The following is a 21,991-nucleotide window of genomic DNA, read 5'->3' on the forward strand; positions in this document are numbered from 1 at the left end:
CTCCAGTGCCTCAACTACTTGGGGACTCTGTCGCGAGGACGTGGCAACTGTTAACTATGTCACGAGGACGTGGCAACTGCTAACCTTAGTTGTTGGTTTCTTTCCAATGATTTTTGTTTTATTTTTGGGACCCTCTTTTTTAAGTTGCAAATGGTCGGACATTGTATGGCCAATGTGAACGGTAGTTTCACCCACAGACGGGAAGTTGGTCGGCACTGAAATTCGTATAGTAAGAGGATGTCTAGGCTCAGTGCAAGGTCATATAGGTCCCCCCGTCGCACTTAGCAAGTTGGTGGATACTAGGAAGTGAACTCAATAAACGCATAAAGTCAAGGTGGGATCACCAACAGAAAGTATTCGACACTTGGACCACATTGCACTTTTGGATGCGGTCCCAATGAGGATAGACGGTCAGATGACCAGTGGGAGCCCAACGGCAACATCTCTTGAATATTAGGAAACTGCTATTTTAGGCCGTGAAATGTGTTCGCGTCATTACCTTCGGAATGACAAGGGGAACATTTTACAACTCTGCCGTGAAGTCAACTGGGTAGCCAGTCAGGAGATTTTTAGGCGGCAACCCTGAAACGGAAAAATGCTTGTAATTGCGCCAAGTGGCACATTTCTGTGCACTTTTCTCTTGCATCAAGCTGTGGAGCTGATTTTTAAGCTGGGAGAGGCCTCATTTTGCACTTGTCACAGGTGAAGAGCTATGGAGTGCTTTCTTTCCACTCAATGTATAGTGTGGTGCTAGAAGTGATGCCCTGCACACTACACACTGCTCTCTCCCTCTCCCCTACGTGCAGTTAAGTGATGCCCCACAAGTGGGCTCTTCATTTGACTGATGTACAGCTGTGTGGTTTCATGCTTTTGTGTTGAGACAAGAGCCTCAGCCTCCTTGAGCAGGAACAGGGGTAGCTAATTGCTACTCCAAAGCAAGCACCCGTGAGGGTCATAACCTCACCGTACAGGTGAATTTTCAGCGTTGTGTATGCGCTGTAAATTGACTGTTTACGCCAGAACCATTGGGAACAGTGCCCCGCTTGCAGAGGACAGTTCGAGGACTGTTTAGGACTGAAAACAGGGCAAAAACCAATAAATACAGCGTGCTGAATTTAATATTTTTGGGCACAAATCAGAGGGTTTATGCCGGTGGAAGTGAGTTCCAACAGGGGAATTGGTGGAGCTGTTATGTTGCCGAAATTTGGCCAAAACAGGTGGTATCTAGCTGGATACAAGTAAAGGATTCCCATGACTCTACTTTGTAATTTACCCTCTCAAAGTATAAAGAAATACCGAAAGGGGCGCCAATTTTGGGACCTACAGGTTGTCGGTGTCTGCTCGGAGCATTCTAGCTTCCAAGCCGTGTATGTGCTTAAGTGTTAATTCCCGTCGCACGTTTCCTTTGCACGTTCTCTCTCTGTGTGTCTAAAGTAAAGAATTTCGGGTGAAAGCCAAAGCCTACCGCCCCACGGGCCGGTTTCAAGGTTCCATTGTTGGGATATCAATCACTTTTTCCGTAAAGAGTGAGCCTCGGTTGTTTTGGGTAAAGACACAAAGTACAGGAATGAGGGATTACACTATGGCCGACAAAGGGAAGGGCATTATGGAAGAGGGTTCCTCTTCGAAGGACAACCAAGAAACCCCTATGGTGTTCGAGATTGGCGAGAGTTCACGGCCACGACTATCTATACCTCCTGTTGATGTGAATGTCCCTCCAGTAGTACAGGGCTTTATGACTAGGCAACTTGAGGATGATGCGTTCAGGACTCAATTAGTTGCCGCGGTGAATGTGTTTTTGCAACTCGTGCAGAACCCAAGGTTTATGGAGTTCTTACAAGCGCCACCAGTGCAACAGCAAAACAGGCAATCTACACCGCGAATGGAGCTTGTTGAGACTCAAGCCCAAGTACTTCGTGCGACTCAGCAAGATAGGGAACACTCGCATGTTGCAGAGTTGGGGGCTCCAAAACAGGTTCCTCTCGTGCTTGAACAGGTGGCTAGAACACCTCTTCCACAGGTTATGCCAGTTCAGCCCGCCACCCTTCAGATCCCGCATGCTGTCTTGAATGGACAAGGAACTGGTTACCAGGCAATGCACCCAGTTTTTCCACCACCCACTGTATATCCTGGGTATTTCGGGGGTGGATCAGTGTTCCAAAGCATGTCTGGTTATGCACCTGGAAATTAGCCGTACATGCCAGAAACAGTGTTTGGGGGTATGCAAGGCATGATGCCAAACCCCATGTATGGTAGCATCGGCATAGAGCAACGTTATCAGTGCAACCAGGGCCAATTTCGGGTGCCACAGGGTGATTTTGACATGGCTGGTTTTTATTTGTAATCCATGTGTAGAAAGCATGCATGAATGGAATTTGAACATTACCTGGCGCGTCGTCACGCTGCACATCCGAGCTAGAGGAATCCATGACACAGCGCGTGAAAAAGTGGAAGTTTCGCGCGAAACTGGGCCTTTTTTTGTACCTTTCGGTCGCAAAAAGTTTAACTTTGAAGAGCACCGCACGTCGGCGTACGCGTCCGAAGGCAAGCAAGTGATGGTGGGAGCGCGGGAGTGCGAGCAGGTGAGAGAGAGGAGCAATAGAGAGGAGCAAAGGGCTAGAAAATGAGTTCTTTGTAGGAAAACTCACTTTCTGTAAGCAATTTTAATGAGTTGCAGGTTTCAAACTTTGGCCTTAAAAAAAAGTCTTGGCCAAATCAAAAAATTAAAGAGCAATTCATAACTTAATAAAAGAGAGCAGCGTTGAAAAAAAAAGAAGCCAGCGCTACGTTGAGGCCTTCGAGCGAAGTGGCTGACACCTAGAGACTTGGGAGAAGGGAATCGGGCACGCTTAAGCCTTGCGCCCACCCGGGGCCAACACGCGCAAATTGAATCCAGCGCTATGCTTTTTTTTTCACGTTGGAGTCCACGTTGGTCGATTCCTCCTCCTCACGCTCCTGCGAGCCCCTTTGCTCATCACGCTACCTGCAGATTTTCTCTTTTTGCGCTGCTGAGAGTCACACTCTCTCTCTCTCTGTGTTGCAACTGCATACACAGAAGCATAAAAAGTCAGAGTATGCTGAATTGCATAAGTTTTCTGAAAATTAAACGGGCAAGATATTCAGTTCTTTGATTTTTCATCGAAAACTAGTGATCCTAGCACTCAAGTTGCTGATTTGTTGTCAAAAAACAGTCAAAAAACACATTAAATTCCACCTGCACCCACGCTAATGAAAAGAAAAACGATTAATTAAATAACCAATTCATCAAAAATTGCATGAAATAAAGATTATCCGACTTCAACCAGTCCGTAGGTGTGCACACGGTCCATCGTGCAGCCAAGCCGGCTCTGATACCATGAAACGAACATAGCGGAGTGGATCTCCCGGCTACACGGACCGCCTATAGACACGTGTTGGACGAACCACCCGACCATAGCCACCATCCGACAGCTCCCCCGTGCTGGGGCCAGCGTCCGAGGACGTAGGCGTGCACCTGTAAGACCGAGCGTCCCATACCACCCGGCCTCGCCTCCTCGAGGTGACCTCGCGCACTCCTAGCCTCGCAGGCTAACCATTGGCACTCTGCCAGTGGGGGTCGATAACTGCAAATGAGTCCTTGGCCTCCCTTTTATAATAATGGCCGGCCACATTGACCGTGTTCACACTACGTCCGCCCGGACACTGGATGCCCATCCCGACGGCATCTGGCCTAGATCCCCTCTCCCAAGAGCGGGACATAACACTTGACCATTGTGTTCGAAGAGCTGCGCAGTCACAAGCTACTTGTCAATCCTAAGAAAAGTGAATTCTTCTTGGAAGAGATCCACTTTCTTGGCCACAGTCTCAAAGGATGGTGTCAGAATGGATCCCGCAAAGGTCGAAGCTATAAAGACATGGCCAGACTTGAAGACTATACACGATATCAGAAGCTTCTTGGGATTGTGTTCCTGCTATAGAAGGTTTATTAGGAATTTTGCAGAGATAGCATCACCTCTTCACGCTTTGCAAAAGAAAGAGGTCACCTTCACATGGACCCAAAAAGAGATTTCAGCTTTTAGTCTCTTAAAGGAAAAGTTGACTTCAGATCCAGTAATTGTTTTGCCAGATCTCAGGAAGTCATTTGTGGTCCAGTGTGACGCGTGTGGCAGTAGCATCGAAGCAGTGCTAATGCAAGATGGACGGGTAGTAGCGTATGAAAGCTGAATTTTGCAAGGGCCAGAGAGGACTATGCAAGTCTATGAGAAAGAGCTCTTGGCTGTGATTCATGCGCTTTCTAGCTGGAAGCACCACCTCTTGGGTGCTGATTTTGTTGTCCAAACAGACCATCAGACCTTGCGATACTTCTTGACACAGTCAAAGTTATCCGAAGAGCATATGCGATGGGCAAACATTCTTTCTATGTTCCACTTCCAAATCATGCATGTGGAAGGCAAGAAGAATGTTGTGGCTGATGCGTTATCAAGAAAGCCACAAATTTCAGCTGTGTCAATTCCTTATCATCATGAGTTAGATGACATGAAGGAACAGTATGCTATTGATGAAGATTTTGCCAGGATCTTTGAGCAGTTGCAAGAGGGGCAACATCATGAGCACTACCGCCTCACAGATGGTTTTATGATGATGCATGGCAGATTTTGTGTCACTAGGCCATTGCGACATAAGGTCATGGAAGAGAGTCATGTTGTCACAAACTGTTGACGTGTCAAAGCCTAAAGAATGGAGTCAACTGACAGATGCCGGTCGAGGGACCTAAACCCTAAATTCTAATAAGAACAAGGAACAGAAGAAGAAGTCCTACCAACTTATGGGGACCCCGTCCAATGGGGCTCCAAGTGACATAAAGATTAAAATAAAGCAGGATCCGCAATTGATGACGTGGCAATTTCCAAAAATTACGCTGACATGATGACGTGGCAGGCTGTACGAAATTTCGCATTTTGCGCTAGCTGATGACGTGGCAAGCTATACGGATTTTCGTAAATTACGCTAGTAGCTTTTCGGCTTAGCTTTTGGACCAGATGCTTTTGAGTTTGAAGGCTTTTTACTGCATACTGCTTTTGGGGCCTAGGGCCTTTAAATATGAGGTTAGGACTCATTCTCTGGCATGCTTCTTGGCGAAGGTGCAGAGTCTCGAGTATCGGCTTGTACTGTGTTGATGCAATATAAAGAAATACCGAAAGGGGTGCCAAGGTTTGGGGCCAATACTCTCTGGGATGGAATTCCACCACTCCGTGTCGCATGTTGTCTCTCTCTCTTTCAGTTCAGTTGTTAATGAAGTTCTAAAAGTCTATTCAGTCTGTTCTTTTCTATTGGCACGTGGTGCCCGTCTTGTGACAGTGGTATCAGAGCATCAGGCGTGTGCTTTTCTGAAAGCATACCGGTCCTACAAAAGAGCAGACAGAGCTATTGGAATTTTATTTGAGGTATCTTCAGCCTCAAACCCGGACTTATTAGCCACTCCCACCCTTACTTCATCGCGCATCAGGCGCGCTCCCATCTTCACCGCTCATGTCTTACAGGGCATAAGCCATAAAGATCACTTACAAGAGAAGGATCCAAGATTTGTTTCCAGGCAGTGCTTTTCTCAGAGGCAATGCTATGCGGATGTTGATAGCTACCAAGCAGCATACTCCAAGTACTTGGCAAGCTTTCAAGAAATTTTTTGCCCGAAGTTATGTGGTTTCTAACATCTTCCTTCGGAGTGCAACTTCTGGTAGAGGGGGGGGTATCCTGAAATGCTTGCCATGGAAACCCTAGCAGATTATAACTTGAAATTTCTCGACATCTCTCAGTAGATGTCTCTTCATGAGCAGATGACCTTGGGGATCCAGTACGATTGCTATCTTGAGACTACTATCACCGCCAACAAAAACATTGTTTATCCAAGAGCTGATGGACCATGCTGTGCTCGGCTACGACCTTATGGAAGGAACCTAACCCTAATTTTTGGTGCAGGTTTCAGGATGGAAAGTCAGTCGACTTTTCGAGCTCGACTAATGTCGAGATTGCTTTTTAAGTTTGAATTTTGTCTGAGAATCTGTTTGAGAACTTGTTTGGTGATCCTGTTTGAAATTTGTTTGAAATGGATGGTATCTGTTTTGAACCTGCTTTGGTGCCGATTTAAAATGTTTGACTCTGGTTTTAATACTGGTTTCATTGATTGGTGATTTTACTCCCAAGTGGAGAAGTGAGAAATACTGTTTTGGTATTGTTTGAACCTCGGAACGACGCACGCCGATGCTTGGGGAGCGTTTCGTTGTATGTTTGAAAACCTCTGAATGACGCAGGCCGATGCCTGGGGAGCGTTTGGTTGAATGCTTGTAAAATAATTGTTGTTGTGACTCCCGGCCCGAACCTGGATGGTTAGGCGGGAGGAGTATTAAGAAGTCTGAGTAGTAGTTACTCTCAGCACCTCCAAACGACGCAGGCTGCGGTCTGGAGGGGCGTTTGGTTGTAAAAGGCCTCTATATCTCCCGGCCCGGACCTTTTTAGCTTATGCGGGAGGAGTGATGAGGGAGTCGTTGAATATCTCCCGGCCTGGACCTTGTTAGGTTATGCGGGAGGAGTGTTCATCGGCGACTTTATGTTTCTGTCTTGTAACATGCATATGTGAGCATTTGTGTTGCATTGTGATGTGCCAACTACTGAATATTCCTAACTGGATGAGATTGCCTGGGTATGTAATTTTAGTGCATCAAGACACCCGTGGAAGATCAGTGCGGTCTTGGTGTGATGGCTAATTTTACTACGCCGGAATATCAAGAGTTCCGATATGGATGAAAGGAGAAGCTACCTCCTTGATCAAAAGAGCCGAAAGGAGAAGCTAACTCCTTAACAAAAAGAGCAAACTGATTGTCCCTCGGAATGACCCTCGGAAATTTTTTTGAGCTAACTTGAGTTGTTTTGCAAATATGTTGTAATCGCGGACAATTACTCTCTTTCATGTCACAAATTGCTGACATGTCAAAGCCTAAAGAATGGAGCCAACTGACAGATGCCGGCCGAGGGGCCTAAACCCTAATAAGAACACGTAACAGAAGAAGAAGTCCTACCAACTTATGGGGGCCCCGTCCGATGGGGCCCCAAGTGACATAAAGATTAAGATAAAGAAGGACCCGCAATTGATGACGTGGCAATTTCCGAAATTGCGTTGACATGATGACGTGACAGGCTGTACGGAATTCCGCGTTTTGTGCTGGCTGATGATGTGGCAGGCTATACGGATTCCCGTAAATTACGCTCACAACTTTTTGGCTTTGCTTTTGGACCAGATGCTTTTGAGTTTGAAGGCTTTTTATTGTAAACTGCTTTTCGGGCCTAGGGCCTTTAAATATGAGATTAGGGCTCATTCTCTGGCATGCTTCCTGACGAAGGTGCAGAGTCTCGAGTACTGGCTTGTACTGTGTTGATGCAATATAAAGAAATAACAAAAGGGGCGCCAAGGTTTAGGGCCAATTCTCTCTGGGGTGGAATTCCGCCACTCCGTGTCGCGTGTTGTCTCTCTCTCTCTCTCTTTCAGTTCAGTTGTTAATGAGGTGCTAAAAGTCTGTTCAGTCTATTCTTTTCTATTGGCACATGGTGCCCGTCTTGTGACACATGTCCCACCGTATGCAGGGCATTGTGGTATTGATGCGACACTTAAAGCGGTAGAGACATTCTTCTATTGGCCTACCTTGAGGAGAGATATGGATACCCTTGTGCGAACATGCGTGATTTGCCAAAAGGTCAAGTTTGACAGACAAAACGCAACAGGGCTGTTACAACCACTGCCGATTCCGGATAAGCCATGGGAAAGAATTGCTATGGACTTTATCTTTGATCTTCCAAGAACGCCAACAGGGAATGACGGTATATGGACCATTATCTGCAGGTTCAGCAAGCAGGCCCATTTTATCCCTCAGGAAGAAGATAAAATCTGATCACATGGCACGCTTGTTTATGTACAACGTGTTTAAGTACCATGGTATGCCACAATCGATTGTCAGTGACCGTGATCCTCGTATGACCACTTTGTTCTGGAGAGGATTGTTTGAGACATGGGCACTACGCTCAAGTTCTCGTCTTCGTTTCATCCACAAACTGATGGACAGTCAGAAGACCTGTCTTAGATCTGTTGAAATGCTATGTGTCAGATAATAAGGGCAAGTGGGAACAGTATTTGCCTATGCTTGAGTATGCGTATAACAATACGGTGCATTCGTCCACAGGCAAGGCACCTTTTGAGATTGTTGAAGGCGGCAAAAAGGTTCCTCCCATTTTGTATACAAAGGACAAGATCTTTGAGGCAGATCGATATGTTGAGAACATGGATGAAATGTATAAGAAAATTCAAGTCGCCTTGGAGAAGACTCAGGCAAAGCAGAAAAAGGTTGTTGGTCGTCACCGTCGTGAATTACTGTTATCACCTAGTGATTGGGTTCTGTTAAGGTTCGAAAAGGCAAGGTTAAAGAAGATGAAGGGCAAGGAACGGCTGTTTCCTAAGCTCAGGGTTACAACCTACTTATGCCCCAACCCAATGTGTGCAAAGGAGGGCTAATGATAGAGCTACCACATCAAATGTACATATGAATTCAGTGTAATAGATGGAAATGACAAAAGTATGAAAGTCTCATTAAGTCATTTGTATCTATGTGTTACGACCTTTCTTGCGGATACATGCGATGATAAAAGAGGGCTAACAACACAAGATCATTGGTGGCGTGTATTTATGGTGTGCAATCGAGGACGTTTGCGATTTCAAGAGGGGGGTATGTCACGAGGATGTGGCAACTGCTAACCTTAGTTGTTGGTTTCTTTCCAATGATTTTTGTTTTATTTTTGAGACCCTCTTTTGAAGTTGCAAATGGTCGGACATTGTATGGCCAATGTGAACGGTAGTTTCACCCGCAGACGGGAAGTTGGTCGGCACTGGAATTCGTATAGTAAGAGGATGTCTAGGCGCAGTGCAAGGTCATGTAGGTTCCCCAGTCGCACTTAGCAAGTTGGTGGATACTAGGAAGTGAACTCAATAAAGGCATAAAGTCAAGGTGGAATCACCAACAGAAGTATCCGACAGTTGGGCCACATTGTACTTTTGGATGCGGTCCCAATGAGGATGGATAGATAGTCAGATGACCAGTGGGAGCCCAACGGAAGCATCTCCTAAAAATTAGGAAACTGCTATTTTGGGCCGTGAAATGTGTTCGAGTCATTACCTTCGGAATGACAAGGGGAACATTTTACAACCCTACCGCGAAGTAAACTGGGCAACCAATCGGGAGATTTTTAGGCGACAACCCCGAAACGGGAAAATGCTTGTAATTGCGCCAAGTGGCACATTCCTGTGCACTTTCCTCTTGCATCAAGCGGTGGAGCTGATTTTTAAGCTGGGAGAGGCCTCATTTTGCAACTGTCACAGGTTAACAGCTATGGAGTGCTTTCTTTCCACTCAATGTACAGTGTGGTGCTAGGAGTGATGCCCCTACACACTACACACTGCTCTCTCTCTCCCCTACGTGCAATTATGTGATGCCCCACAAGAGGGCTCTTCATTTGACTGATATACAGCTGTGTGGTTTCATGCTTTTGTGCAGAGGCAAGAGCCTCCTTGAGCAGGAACAGGGGTAGCTAATTGCTACTCCAAAGCAGGCACCGGTGAGGGTCATAACCTCACCATACAGGCGCGTTTTCAATGCTGTGTATGCGCTGTAAATTGACTGTTTTTTAGCCATACGGACGCCAGAACCATTGGGAATAGTGCCCCACTGGCAGAGGACAGTTCGGGGACTGTTTAGGGCTGAAAACAGGGCCAAAACCAGTAAATACAGCGTGCTAAATTCACTGTTTTTTGGGAAGAATCAGAGGGTTTATGCCAGCGGAAGTGAGTTCCAGCAGGAGAATTGGTTTCGTGCAAGTTTTGGGGCTGTTATGCTGCCGAAATTTGGCCAAAACACGTGGTATCTAGTAAATATAGGGCAAAAACCAGTAAATACAACGAGCTGCATTTACTGTTTTTGGGCAAGAATCAGAGGGTTTATGGCAGTGGAAGTGAGTTCCAGCAGGGGAATTGGTTTCGCGCAAGTTTTGGGACTGTTATGCTGCCGAAATTTGGCCAAAACACGTGGTATCTAGCTAGATAGAGGTAAAGGATTCCAAGGACTCTACTTTGTATTACCCTCTCAAAGTGTAAAGAAATACCGAAAGGGGCGCCAATTTTGGGGCCTACAGGTTGTCGGCGTCTGCTCGGAGCATTCTAGCTTCCGAGCCGTGTGTGCGCTTAAGTGTTAATTCCCGTCACAGGTTTCCTTTACACGTTCTCTCTGTGTGTGTCTAAAGTAAAGAATTTCGGGTGAAAGCCAAAGCCTACCACTCCACGGGCCGGTTTCAGACTCTTGGTTTTCTGACTGGCATCTCGGCCATATTAGGATGGACTGCATATCCGTTGGGTCTGTTTATGCTTTGTTGCAGTCTGATGCCTGGATTGTGGCTCATGGGCATTAATTGTGATCACTCTTAAAATCTCAATTGTGGTGGCAAAAAACACTCTCTCACATTTGGAAGAATCATTTACCACTCAAGGAACGCATTTCCTGCCATGCATTGACTCAGTTGACTTGCATGGACGGCTACGTGCCATGCATGGACTCGAATTAACTTGCATAAAGCCATCCGAGTGTCCACCTACCCTACATGCTCTCCCAAATGCTAGGCGCTAATAGTCTTGCTCCTTTCTCTGCATCCTTTGCTACACTATGGGTCACCCTGCATGCTCTGCCACATTCCCTTCTACTAGGCACCTTGCACTATCATGAACCTGTAGCTTCACAAGCAACAAAATCTCCTCTAGCTCTCCTACGGCTTCTCAAATGTTCCTACAAAAATCAACAAGCATATCAAATGTATTCAACACTTGCATATATTCAGCCTTGTCCATGGCTATGGGTCAAATCCGTGATATGATGTCAAACAATGGATGCCAATTACAACCCTCAACTCTGCCTATAAAATCTTAGCAAAGGATCTGATTTTGAGCATCTCTCCACTCCCAAGTGACTTTATTCATGCCACACAGACTAGTTTTGTCAAGAAGCGACTTCACTTTTCGGAAGACCCCAGCCTCGGCTCATATGCACAATGAGGATTTAATAATAACTTTCTTGGAGGGACTATGTTGAGGATGGGCTTTGCACAGGCGAATACAGGGAGTAGCAGCACTGTATACCACTGCTCAGAGGGAGGTGTTGGTGGCAAGTTGCAAAGGCCAAGGTTTGATTCTCAAGAGCTGTTAGACACAGTTGCCCTCTGCACCTTTCCTATTCTTGTTTTTTTAGGCACAAAGTCGTTATCTCATGGCTCAGGATATTGAGCTTCGAGGGTGGCATATGCCTATTTGTGATGGAGATCTGTTAGATACGGAGTTTGCCCATAACCCTGCCTTAGATTGCATGGCCAGGAGGCCAAAAAAGAAAGTGAGCGAGCTCTTAAGACATTTTGTGTGGCTTCAGGTGTGTTGAACATCTTTTGCAAGACAATTGCTTTCTTGATCGGTTGATCGCCCACCCTTGATTGGTCTCCAAGTTAGGGTTTTTGCCGAATCCCTCTAGGGAGGCATGTGTAATACTTGGGCTGCTGATCTCACCCTAGCATTAGGAGGGAGCTTCTTCATGGGGGCTAAACACATCTTTCGTTGGGAGGACTAATTTCTCTCAGCGACGATGTGATACATTACCACTTGCACAATCTTCTCAAGCTCCTATTATGGCCAGATTTGAGTGGCTTATCAAAAAATTTTATGGTCTGGTAGAGATGGACAGCCTACACACGCCAGGGTTGCTTGGAATGTCATCACTTTACCCACCTCGCACAGCAGATTGGACTCTTCCACCCTCATTATAGAGTCAGGCACTACTGCAAAATCTCATTTTCCGTAGTCTCATCCCAGAAGGAGCTTCTTCGGGCTAGGAATCCACCCTCATTATAGAGTCCGGCACTACTGCGGAATCTCATTTTCCGTAGTCTCATCCCAGAAGGAGCTTCTTCGGGCTAGGAATCAAGCTCAAATTCCCCTAGCAGGTGGCCCATGGCAGACAGGAATACGGTTGAGTTTCACAAAGATTTGCAAAGTCGGATTGAGCTGAAAATAAGAGGACAGATTTGTTGTGAGTATGGGAGCGGCTTTACTTGGAGAGCACAAAGCATGGACAGATGCTTGGCAGCGGCTCCTGTGTAGCTTGAGGTCTATGCTGTTTGCCCCACCCAGAGTTATGGGGGTGGATTCAGTTTTGCAGCTTGCAAGATGATGTACGAAGGGACAGATTGGGGCTCGTGAGGGGGGATCGGACCATGTGGCACGACATTCAAGCAGTGCTTGGAGCAGGTTGGCCAATTCCTTTTGAGCTCCAAAACTCAAGTATGGACAGGGGGTTTCACATAGTTGAAGCTGTTGATTGCATCAAAGCATGTACAAATTGTCAAAGGGGCAAGAAAAAACAATGAATCGAATGATGACCACGTCTGCAACCAGTGAAGATGACTTTCTCGATCAATGGGCAAAGAAAACCAGATGTACCGCGACGAAAACCGACTCCGAATCAGCCCAGAATGCTGGGCAGCCTTCTGCATAAGTACTAGAACACTAGGGCAGCCCCATCTTGTGTATTACCTGCAAAACAAACTCTACAAGGAATGTGAGGGTAATGAGAGAGAGAGAGAGAGAGAGAGAGAGAGAGAGAGTGCAAATCGCAAGCACTCTAGAGAGAGAAAATGCTCCAGTAGACAGATCTCCAAAGAGTGAAAACGCTACGAGAGAGAGATCACTAGAGAGAAAAACGCTACCACGGAGAGATAGCTAGAGAGAGAAAACACTACTAGCGAGAAGAGAGAGGTCTGCAATATTTGCAACTCAAATTTCTACGACCCAAAATGCTGACTGTGACGGGTTTTAGGGTTAGGCTTTCTACATCGAGGTCATAGACGCATCGGATCAATCCATTCGTTTAGCCCACCCCAAAATCACTCCCCCTAGAAAGGTGGTCCATGCCAATCTCTTGGTCAAAGCCGAAAGCCTCTGTGCCATGATCAGTTCTCTCTGTGATTTTTGCATGGGAAATCATCTGCATAATACTAGGACATCTCGATGACCTTCGCGTCAGGAAGTAACTTGACTCTGTTTTGCATGTTCTGGCCAAGGGACCTAAAACCTAGAGAAAAGGGGAAGTACCAACTTATGGGTGCCCGCCGAGGGGCCTAATTTAAAGAAGAAGAAACTGAACCTTTCCAGCTTATAAGGTTCTGCCAAGGGGGCCTAAATATTAAATGGTCCCCCTAGAGAAATTAAAATAAAGCGTGGTGTAAAATCTGTTGACCTTGCTGATTGTACGGACGCCCACGATTTGCGCTAGCAGTGCCACGTGCCAGCTTGTACGAAACTTCCGCAATTTGCGTTGATCAGCTGACGTGGCATTGCTGTATGGATTTTCGCTTTTTATGCTGGCAGCTTGGCCAAATTTCAGCGCGAGCTTTTGGAGGGCAGATGCTTTTGATTGCAAGTGCTTTCTGACCTGATGCTTTTGGGGCTCTGCTTTTAGCATCCCTTGTACTCTTTATAAGTGCCCATAGGCCACTCTCCTTGGGGGGCATCTGGACGCTCATAGGCCACTCTCCTTGGGGGGCATCTAGACGCCGAGTATCAGAGAGAGTCGGACCCTCGGGAGTTGTAAGTTGCGAAGTGTAATACTAAAGAAATACCAAAAGAGGAGCCAGTCTTTAGGGCCAACACATCTTGGATCGGAACTCCGCCAAGTCGTGTCGTCTCTCTCAAATATTTAAGTGTTTGAAGTATTAAAGTGTGACGTTTGCAGTTATCTTTGTGTCAAAGTGTAAAGTTTACCGTTATCTCTATGTTTCCGTCTGGGGCAATCACTGCATATAACGCTGAATATAATACCAGGGGGGCTGGTCCCTATGAAGGGACCATTGGCTACTTCTTGGACCCACACAAATACCCCACGATCCATAAATGGAGGGGTGCCGTGGAAAAATGCCACACCACATCAAAATTGTCACCCAGGCATAAATATGCCACTTGGCATATTTTATGCCACGTCATCAAGGTGACACAAAAGTGAAGAATATGAAACACAGGGTTTCTTGCAATAGCAATACAATTTTGCTTTGTCTCATTATGGTGGCCTTCTGCACGAGGCCACACGGTCACAAACTGATGACGTGGCAACCTCTCCTGACGTAGACAGGGCTGTACGGAATTCCGCAGCTCACGCTGACTAGCTGACATGGCAGCAGTATGGAACTCCGCGATTTGCGCTGACTTGCTGACATGGCAGAATGTACGGACTTCCACGTTTTATGCTGGCTGCTGACATGGCCTAGTTGTACGGATTTCCGCAGTTGATGCTGCTGCTTTTATTAGCAGATTTTTGACCAGTTGCTTTTGGGACCCTAATGCTTTTGAGTTTAATGCTTTTGGGGCTCTGCTCTTAGCAACCCTTGTAATCTTTATAAGTGATCCAAGGGGGGACTCACCTCTCAGAGCATCTCGACATAGAGTCTGAGAGCGAGCACCTCGGCCTACACAGTATGAACTTTTGGAGATGCAACATCGACAACAGGTTGATGAGTGCACAAAACAGATGCTTCAGTTTGCTAAAGACCCCCAGTTTGCAAAATTTTTGACCCAGCAGTCCATGGCTGAAGTGCACACTCAGTGGCAGATAGCCACCAAACCACCAATCAAACCGGCAATCAAGAAACCTCCTACTCCGAGGATGTTTACTGAAGAAGAACTTCAAGAGGTGGTTCAGACCCGGATCAGTCAGCTTTCGAACACGAAGAAGCAATTGAAGAAGCGGAAGAAGGGGACTGACTACCCCGGTTACTTGGGCTATCAATCTTCTTTTGCATCTGGAAGAAAGTAGAAGAAGCGTGTGCGTTTTGAAGGACCACCCAGTTCTTCTTCCTCTTCTTCTAACAGTTCTTCTAGCTCTTTTGACTCGAGTGAGGAGGACAGAAAGGGCAAGAAGCGAAGCAAAAAGCAAAGCTTTGGAAAGAACAAGAAAAAGGCAAAGAAGATCAGATTCCGACCAGTTTCTCATAATTCTACGGAGGAGTCATCCTCTGACAGTTCGGACTCCGACAATCACATGTTTTATGCAAAGAAGAAGCACTTTTACAAAGCCAACCAATACGATTTCCTTGAAGATAAGAGCAAGAAGGCAAAGGAATTTAAAGAGGGTGGACAATCCATAAAATTTGAATCCCTTTCTGGATTCCAAGATGCTCCGAGGGCTTTGGCCTTCATTCACCAGTTTGACATAGCCTTCTTTGGAGGGCATTACTCAGCACACTCCAAGATCAGGAGGGCTGCATCATTTTTTAAAGGAAATGCTCGAACATGGTGATCCACTCTTCTTCTGAGGAAAGAAGCCCCAATCAAGTGGTTGAAGTTCAAACGGCTGTTTATTTCTTCTTGGTTGACCCAAGAGTACGAACAAGATGTAAGAACCGCTTGGAACCATCTTCGGATGACCAAGGGAGTTTCTTTGGACGCATATTGCGAGAGGTTTTGGGATTCTTTTCTACCGACCTCTTCGTTTAAGAAGGTCCCCTTTAAAGAACAGATTGAGCAGTTTTGTTGCGGACTCCCTACAAAGACTCGAGATTACTGCCTTGAACAAAAGTTTGAGTCTATACAACAACTAATGAGACATGCGAAACAGGGATTCTTGATACATTCAGGGAATTTGACTTACCCACTAATGAAATTTTGACTCAGAGGACCAAACAGACCTCGAACAATGAAAATAGAAAGAAAAAGAATCCCCAGGAAAAGAAAGATACACGACCCCGATTGACTCTTAGAGAGAGGGATAACTATCTCAAAGAGGGAAAGTGTTTTGGTTGCGGGGAACAAGGGCACATCTCCGCAAAGTGCCCCAAAAAGGCACCACGAGGACAGACTGAAGACAGGCCAGAGAGTTCTAGAGCAGTGGAGGAACATGGCAGAAAAGGCAAGATGAAAGCAAGACTAGTACCGGATTGCATGGGAACCGACCCAAGCCAAATGGAGGAAAGTACAGAACTTTGCCGCGCTTGGGGCAAAGTGAAAGATCAGGAAGCCCTTATCTTTTTTGATGGAGGAGCCAAGACCAACTTGATTTCACCTAAATTGGCGGCGCGGCTCAAGATTACGCCTGACAGGATGAGGCCCGGCGGTTCTAGCAGCACCCGGACGGGATGTAGCCATTACGCCTGTCATGGGCAAACTTCGTTTGCATTGTCAAGGTATTTAAGGGCACGAGGACTTTTACATCATACCTTTGGAAGGGTGTGACGCCCTTCTACGAATCCCTTGGTACCATAAGAACAACGCCATGGTCGACTATCGGGCCAAGAAAGCGACTTTGACAAATGAGAAGGGCAAAAAAATTGTACTAGATGTAAAATTGAAAGGCCAGTCCGTCCCTATTGTATCGGCTTCAACCATTTCAAAATTAATGAAATCCTGTTTACTTGATCTATTTGAAAGAATTGAATGATGAACATCGAACGAATATGTCTGAACCAGACAAAGAACAACAAGATTTTCTGCACACATGCTGACTGTTTCTCAAAAGGCCTACCAGGCGAGTTACCCCCATCTCGTCCTGAGGACGATACTCACCGTGTTAGCCGAGCCCAGAATGAAGAAATCATGAACCAAGTGAAAGACCTTTTTGAAAAGGGTCTCATCCAGCCAAGTATTTCACCCTACTGCTCTCCGGTTTTACTGGTACTAAAGAAAGACGGATCTTAGAGGATGTGCATTGACTAGAGCTCTCAATAAAATCACTATCAAGAACAGATTTTCGATTCCAAGGATCGATAATATTCTTGACCAACTTTACAGATTCTCTTCTTATAGCAGGATTGATTTGAAAAGCGGATATCATCATATCATAATCGCTCCGGGAGATGTCTACAAGACAGCCTTTCGAACAAGCTTTGGTTTATACGAATTTTTGGTGATGCCTTTTAGACTTACCAATGCTCTAGCGACTTTCAACCGAATGATGGATAGGATTTCCCGAGAGCATTGATCTTTTGTGGGTACTTTCTTTAATGATATTATAGTTTTCTCCAAGGACGAAGCAGAGCATCGACACCATCTGCTACACGTCTTTCACGCACTGCATGATCACAGATTAGTTATCAATGCCAAAAAGAGCGAGTTTTTCTTGCCGGAGATACACTTTCTAGAACACATCGTCTCAGCAGCAAGGGTACAGATGGACCCGGCCAAGATTGAGACTAACCGCAATTGGCCAGACTTGAAGAATGTTCATGAAGTTAGAAGCTTTTTGGGCTTGCGTTCTTACTATCGGCAATTCATTCAGAAGTTTGCAGAGGTAACTTTCCCTTTGCATGTATTGACTCAGAAAGGAGTCCCTTTCTCGTGGGAACCGACAGAGGTGATTGCCTTTCAGACACTTAAGAAAAAACTGACTACTGGACCAGTTTTGGCTTTGCCAGACTTGCAAAATTCATTCGAAGTTTATTGTGATGCTTGTGGTCATAGTCTAGGAGCAATCTTAATGCAAGAAGGCCATGTGATTGCTCATGAAAGCAGAATGTTTTCAAGGCCAAAATTGGTAGCATAGATTTATGAGAAAAATCTATTGTCAGTGATCCATGCTCTTACTCGATGGCGACATTACCTACTCGGAGCTGGGTTCACGGTCTTTACTGATCATCAGAGCTTACGCTACTTCTTGTCACAGAAGCAGCTTTCCGAAAAGCAGATGCGGTGGGCTAACATCTTGTCACAGTTTCACTTCCAGATTGTCCATGTTCAGGGACAGAAAAACTTAGTGGCAGATGCATTGTCTTGAAAGCCCCTAGTCTTGGCTATTTCCGCAATTCATCATAGAAGCTTTGAGGATATGGTTGACCAATATGCCACCGATCCAGACTTTTTAATGTGTTTACTTGAAGAAAGATAAATAAGGTCTCCTTTCGACTCAAGCTGCCCAATACTTGAAAGATTCACAATGCATTCGATGTAAGTCTCTTGAAACCTTTTAAAGGTGAGGTGTCAGTTGATGGGGAGCCTGATGAGCAACCCAAAGTGGAAGAAAGCAAGGAGATACTCGTTCCTGAACAGATTTTGGCATGATGCTGTATTAACTAATCCTTATTGTGATCATGTCGAGATTTATGAGACCGAAATGCTACAGTCATTTCGTCTTTCAATTCCTGCACTCAAACAAGTCAAATGAAAGAGTACAAATCAATCATATTCAATTTCGGGAATTCCGTTTCATAAAGTCATACAGCAACAGAATAGTGTCAGCCCATCAGTATCCCCGAAACCCAAAGGGGACATCAGTGACCTTATTCAATCGAGGTAATCTGTTGACAAAAGAGCGGAGTGACTCCCCTCTTATGGAGACCTGCTACACCATATTCAACCTTGCTGACTTCGGGGTTCTATCGGGGTAGACGATGCTAAACCGAATGCTTCAAGGTAAAGTTCCAAAATCTAAGGAGTATCTGCTAAGTCCTCCTCCTCCATCCACTTCGCATCTAATGCCGGATAGTTCTTGAATTTAACCAAGAACCGCCGAATCACTTTACCTTTCATCTTTCTTTCCTTGATTTGTCATGTGATGTCGTGTGATGTCCCGTGATGTCCTATGATGTGACTGTCGTCTTTGTACAAGTGCTAGATGTGTTGGGTCTAGTGCATTGGTACTTAGAGTCAGTGTCTACTGAGGTAGTTTATGGCCTCTGTCTGTTTTGCAGGCGTGATCGAGGGCGATTAAAATTCGTTCAAGAGGGGGGTATGTCACAAACTGATGACTGGAAGCCTCTGCTGACGCGGACAGGGCTGTACGGAATTCTACAGTTCACCTTGACTAGCTGACGCAGCAGCAGTACAGAACCTCACAATTTGCGCTGACTTGCTAACGTGGCAAAATGTACGGACTTCCCCGTTTTACGTTGGCTGCTGATATGGCCTGGCTGTACGGATTTTCGTAATTGGCGCTGCTACTTTTACTAGCAAATATTTGACCTAATGCTTTTGAGTTTAATGCTTTTAAGGCTCTGCATTTAGCAATCCTTGTAATCTTTAAAAGTGACCCAAGGGGGGCTCACTTCTCAAAGCATCTGGACGTAGAGTCTGAGAGCGAGCACCTGCGGGAAGTTGTACTTTTCTCACAGGTTAATATAAAAGAAATACGGAAAAGGACGTCAGTCTTTGGGGCCAATCTCCCTTGGCACGGAACTACGGCGGGCTACGTCGACTCTCTCTCTCTCTCTCTTAATTTGTGAATTGTTTTTAAGGAATCTCAGCTGTGTTGCGACAAAATCTAGACTTGGGGTGTCAAAGTTTGTTACACACTGCATCTCTAGCCAAAGAGACTCACATGTAGCATTACAAGGAGCACAATAGTTGGCTGCTACCCTTGGTCCTAGCATTAAACACACGGTTCTCACAATAGTTGTACAATTTTGATTGTCCAAATAAACCACCGTGGCCTACTGCAGAAGGCCACTCTCCAAAAGTAACCTCCGTAGCCAAACACTCACACGAAGCACTACAAGGAGCACGATACTTGGCCGTTGTAAGAGACAAGGCAATAGTGGATTGATTCTTACTCCTCTATGAAACTGCTCTTCAATCAAATGAAAAGGTGCAGTCTGTAGTTGATTGTCATGAATCTCAATGTCGACCAAATTTGAATCACTCCATACTCGAAGAGTAATCCTTAAGTTTCTACCTCTAGTGGCATACCAAATGCCCATCAACTATAGCTGCTTCAAATATTGCAAGACTCGAAGAGCTTGTTGAAGGTCTATTCACGGGCCTTTGCATAAAGAATCTGAGAAGTCAAAACACAAAACTGAGGTCACAACAGGTGCTCAACAACCAATTGCGATAGCCGACCAATTTTCAATACTTCCTAGCATCAACTACATTAAAGGGGTCATACATGGAAAACTTTTGGTGGGATCCATAAGAGTAGAGCTAGACTTATAATTGGGCATCGCTTCTAAAAATCCAAAAATCGGAGATATTGAGCTTTCTACCGGGGTAGCCTCAAATGTAGCGCAGATCCCGATGCTGAAGTATAGTTGGGCCATCTCCATCATAGTCCTATTCTTCTACTCCACTAAGGGCAATCCAATTTGCAAGCTCACACTTGATGCATGGTCCACACAACATTGAACAAAAGAATTCGAGATAAACTCTCTACCCTTGTCCACACAATAGTCTTCACTTGCTTGCATGATTCCTTCTCCAGAAGTGTACAACAATTCTTGAAGATCCTAAAAGCCTCCATCCTGTGCTTGAGAAAGTGTAAATAAGTAAAGTGGTTGAAATCATCCACTAACAACGTAAAGTAGAAAAGCTCCACCTAAGAATGAAGTTTGTATAGGTCCATGAAGGTCGATGTGAACTAACTTCAAAACTAGAGTAGCTCGACGTGTAGAGTGATTTGGAATAGCATCTCTATGTTGCTTCCCACGAATGCACGAAGTACAGTATCCTTGCTTACAGCATCTACCATCTAATCATATAAAGCATGACGAAGAGCATCAATGTTAAAGTGGCCAAACCAATAATGCCAAAAGCTCACGTGTAGGAGAGCCTATGACTGAGGAGAGAGCTCAAAGCTTGTAGAGTTCATACACCACCGTCCCCCCTCTGACCCCACCCTAAATTAAGTTCCTGAATGTTGCGTGAAGACCACCTCCATGTCCAACTTGCATGCCTTGTGCAGTGACATAAGATATTGCTTGATCTCCAATACCAGAGTAGAACTGCGGCCAATCTCCCCACTCTTCATCACTCTTTGGACTCGTCCTCTAAAACATCCTCGTGAAGTACTTCATCATAGATTGTATCCTTGTTTGAACCTTCACTCATCTCCATGGTCTCAAAAGAGAACTTGGGCAACTAGGACAAGTAAAGCTAGAGAGGGTTTTTCAAATCAACTCACAATAGCACCAAATCCTCAGTAGGTGAAAAACAACAATGACCAATCATGCACTCCTCTTTGTCGCAAAAAATCAACGCCTTAAATTTTGCACCGATTAGGAATCCGATTCATGAGCACGAGATACCATGTCAAAGGGGCACTAGAGAAAGTGAATCAGATGACGACCACTTCTACAACCGGTGAAGAAGACTTTCAATCAATAGGCAGCCAACGAAACTCGAATGTGCCGCGACAAAAACCTCCTCCAAATCGTACAACACAAAAACTCTACAAGGGAATGTGAGGCCGATTAGAGAGAGAGAGAGAGAGAGAGAGAGAGAGAGAGACCAGACCGCAAGCACCCTAGCATTCTGATACCAATATAAACCTCTTCTTTAAATATAAAAAAGAGCCGATTAGAGAGAGAGAGAGAGAGAGAGAGACCAGACCGCAAGCACCCTAGCATTCTGATACCAATAAAAACCTCTTCTTTAAATATAAAAAAGAGAGAGAAATTGATTAGACAGTTCTGCTTTGCAAAGACATAATGTAACTCTCTCTCTCTCTCACCAGAGGCAATTGGAGAAAGGAGAGTGAGGGAGGATTTGGGGACGATAGCGAGAGGGATGCGATCACTGGAGCAGCATCCACGAAAGCAGGTGGTGCTGCTGCTGCTCATTCTCTCTTCCTTGGTTAGTGACACGTAGGTAAACATGTGATGGTTTTATATTATATATTTTCCGGGAAAAGAAAGTTGTCCATCTTGGATCAAAGGCCTACATTCATTAGACAACGGGACCGTTGATCACATCTTGTGATGTAAACAAAAAAGATGAATGGCATGCACCCCCAACAGCTTTCCTAGGATGGGTTCAGACCGGCCGGCGGTAAACGGAGCTTCGCTTGCTTGGGAGATTTCCATTAGCTACGTCAAAACTTGAAGCTATCGAGGCCACCATTTGCTTTGTGACTCCCTCCCCCCCCTTGAAAGAAACTGTTTCCCGCATAAAAACAATGCATATGCGTACATT

At 45.4% G+C, this 21,991-nt stretch overlaps 1 protein-coding gene across 1 annotated transcript in view; it reads right to left on the reverse strand.

Annotated features, from left to right (window-relative positions):
• The window catches only part of LOC147432659 (protein kinase family protein / protein phosphatase 2C (PP2C) family protein), a 73,140-nt gene extending 51,454 nt beyond the window's left edge, over nucleotides 1–21,686 (reverse strand). The window contains exon 1 of the mRNA XM_086492507.1: nucleotides 21,531–21,686. Within this exon, the coding sequence (XP_086348633.1) occupies nucleotides 21,531–21,675 (145 nt within the window). The 5' untranslated portion in view covers nucleotides 21,676–21,686. The remainder of the gene's footprint in view (nucleotides 1–21,530) is intronic.
• Nucleotides 21,687–21,991: the final 305 nt, after the last annotated feature.

The sequence above is a fragment of the Adiantum capillus-veneris genome, chromosome 20 (assembly GCF_014529385.1).
Source record: "Adiantum capillus-veneris isolate H3 chromosome 20, ASM1452938v2, whole genome shotgun sequence".
In the NCBI taxonomy this organism is placed as follows: domain Eukaryota; kingdom Viridiplantae; phylum Streptophyta; class Polypodiopsida; order Polypodiales; family Pteridaceae; genus Adiantum; species Adiantum capillus-veneris.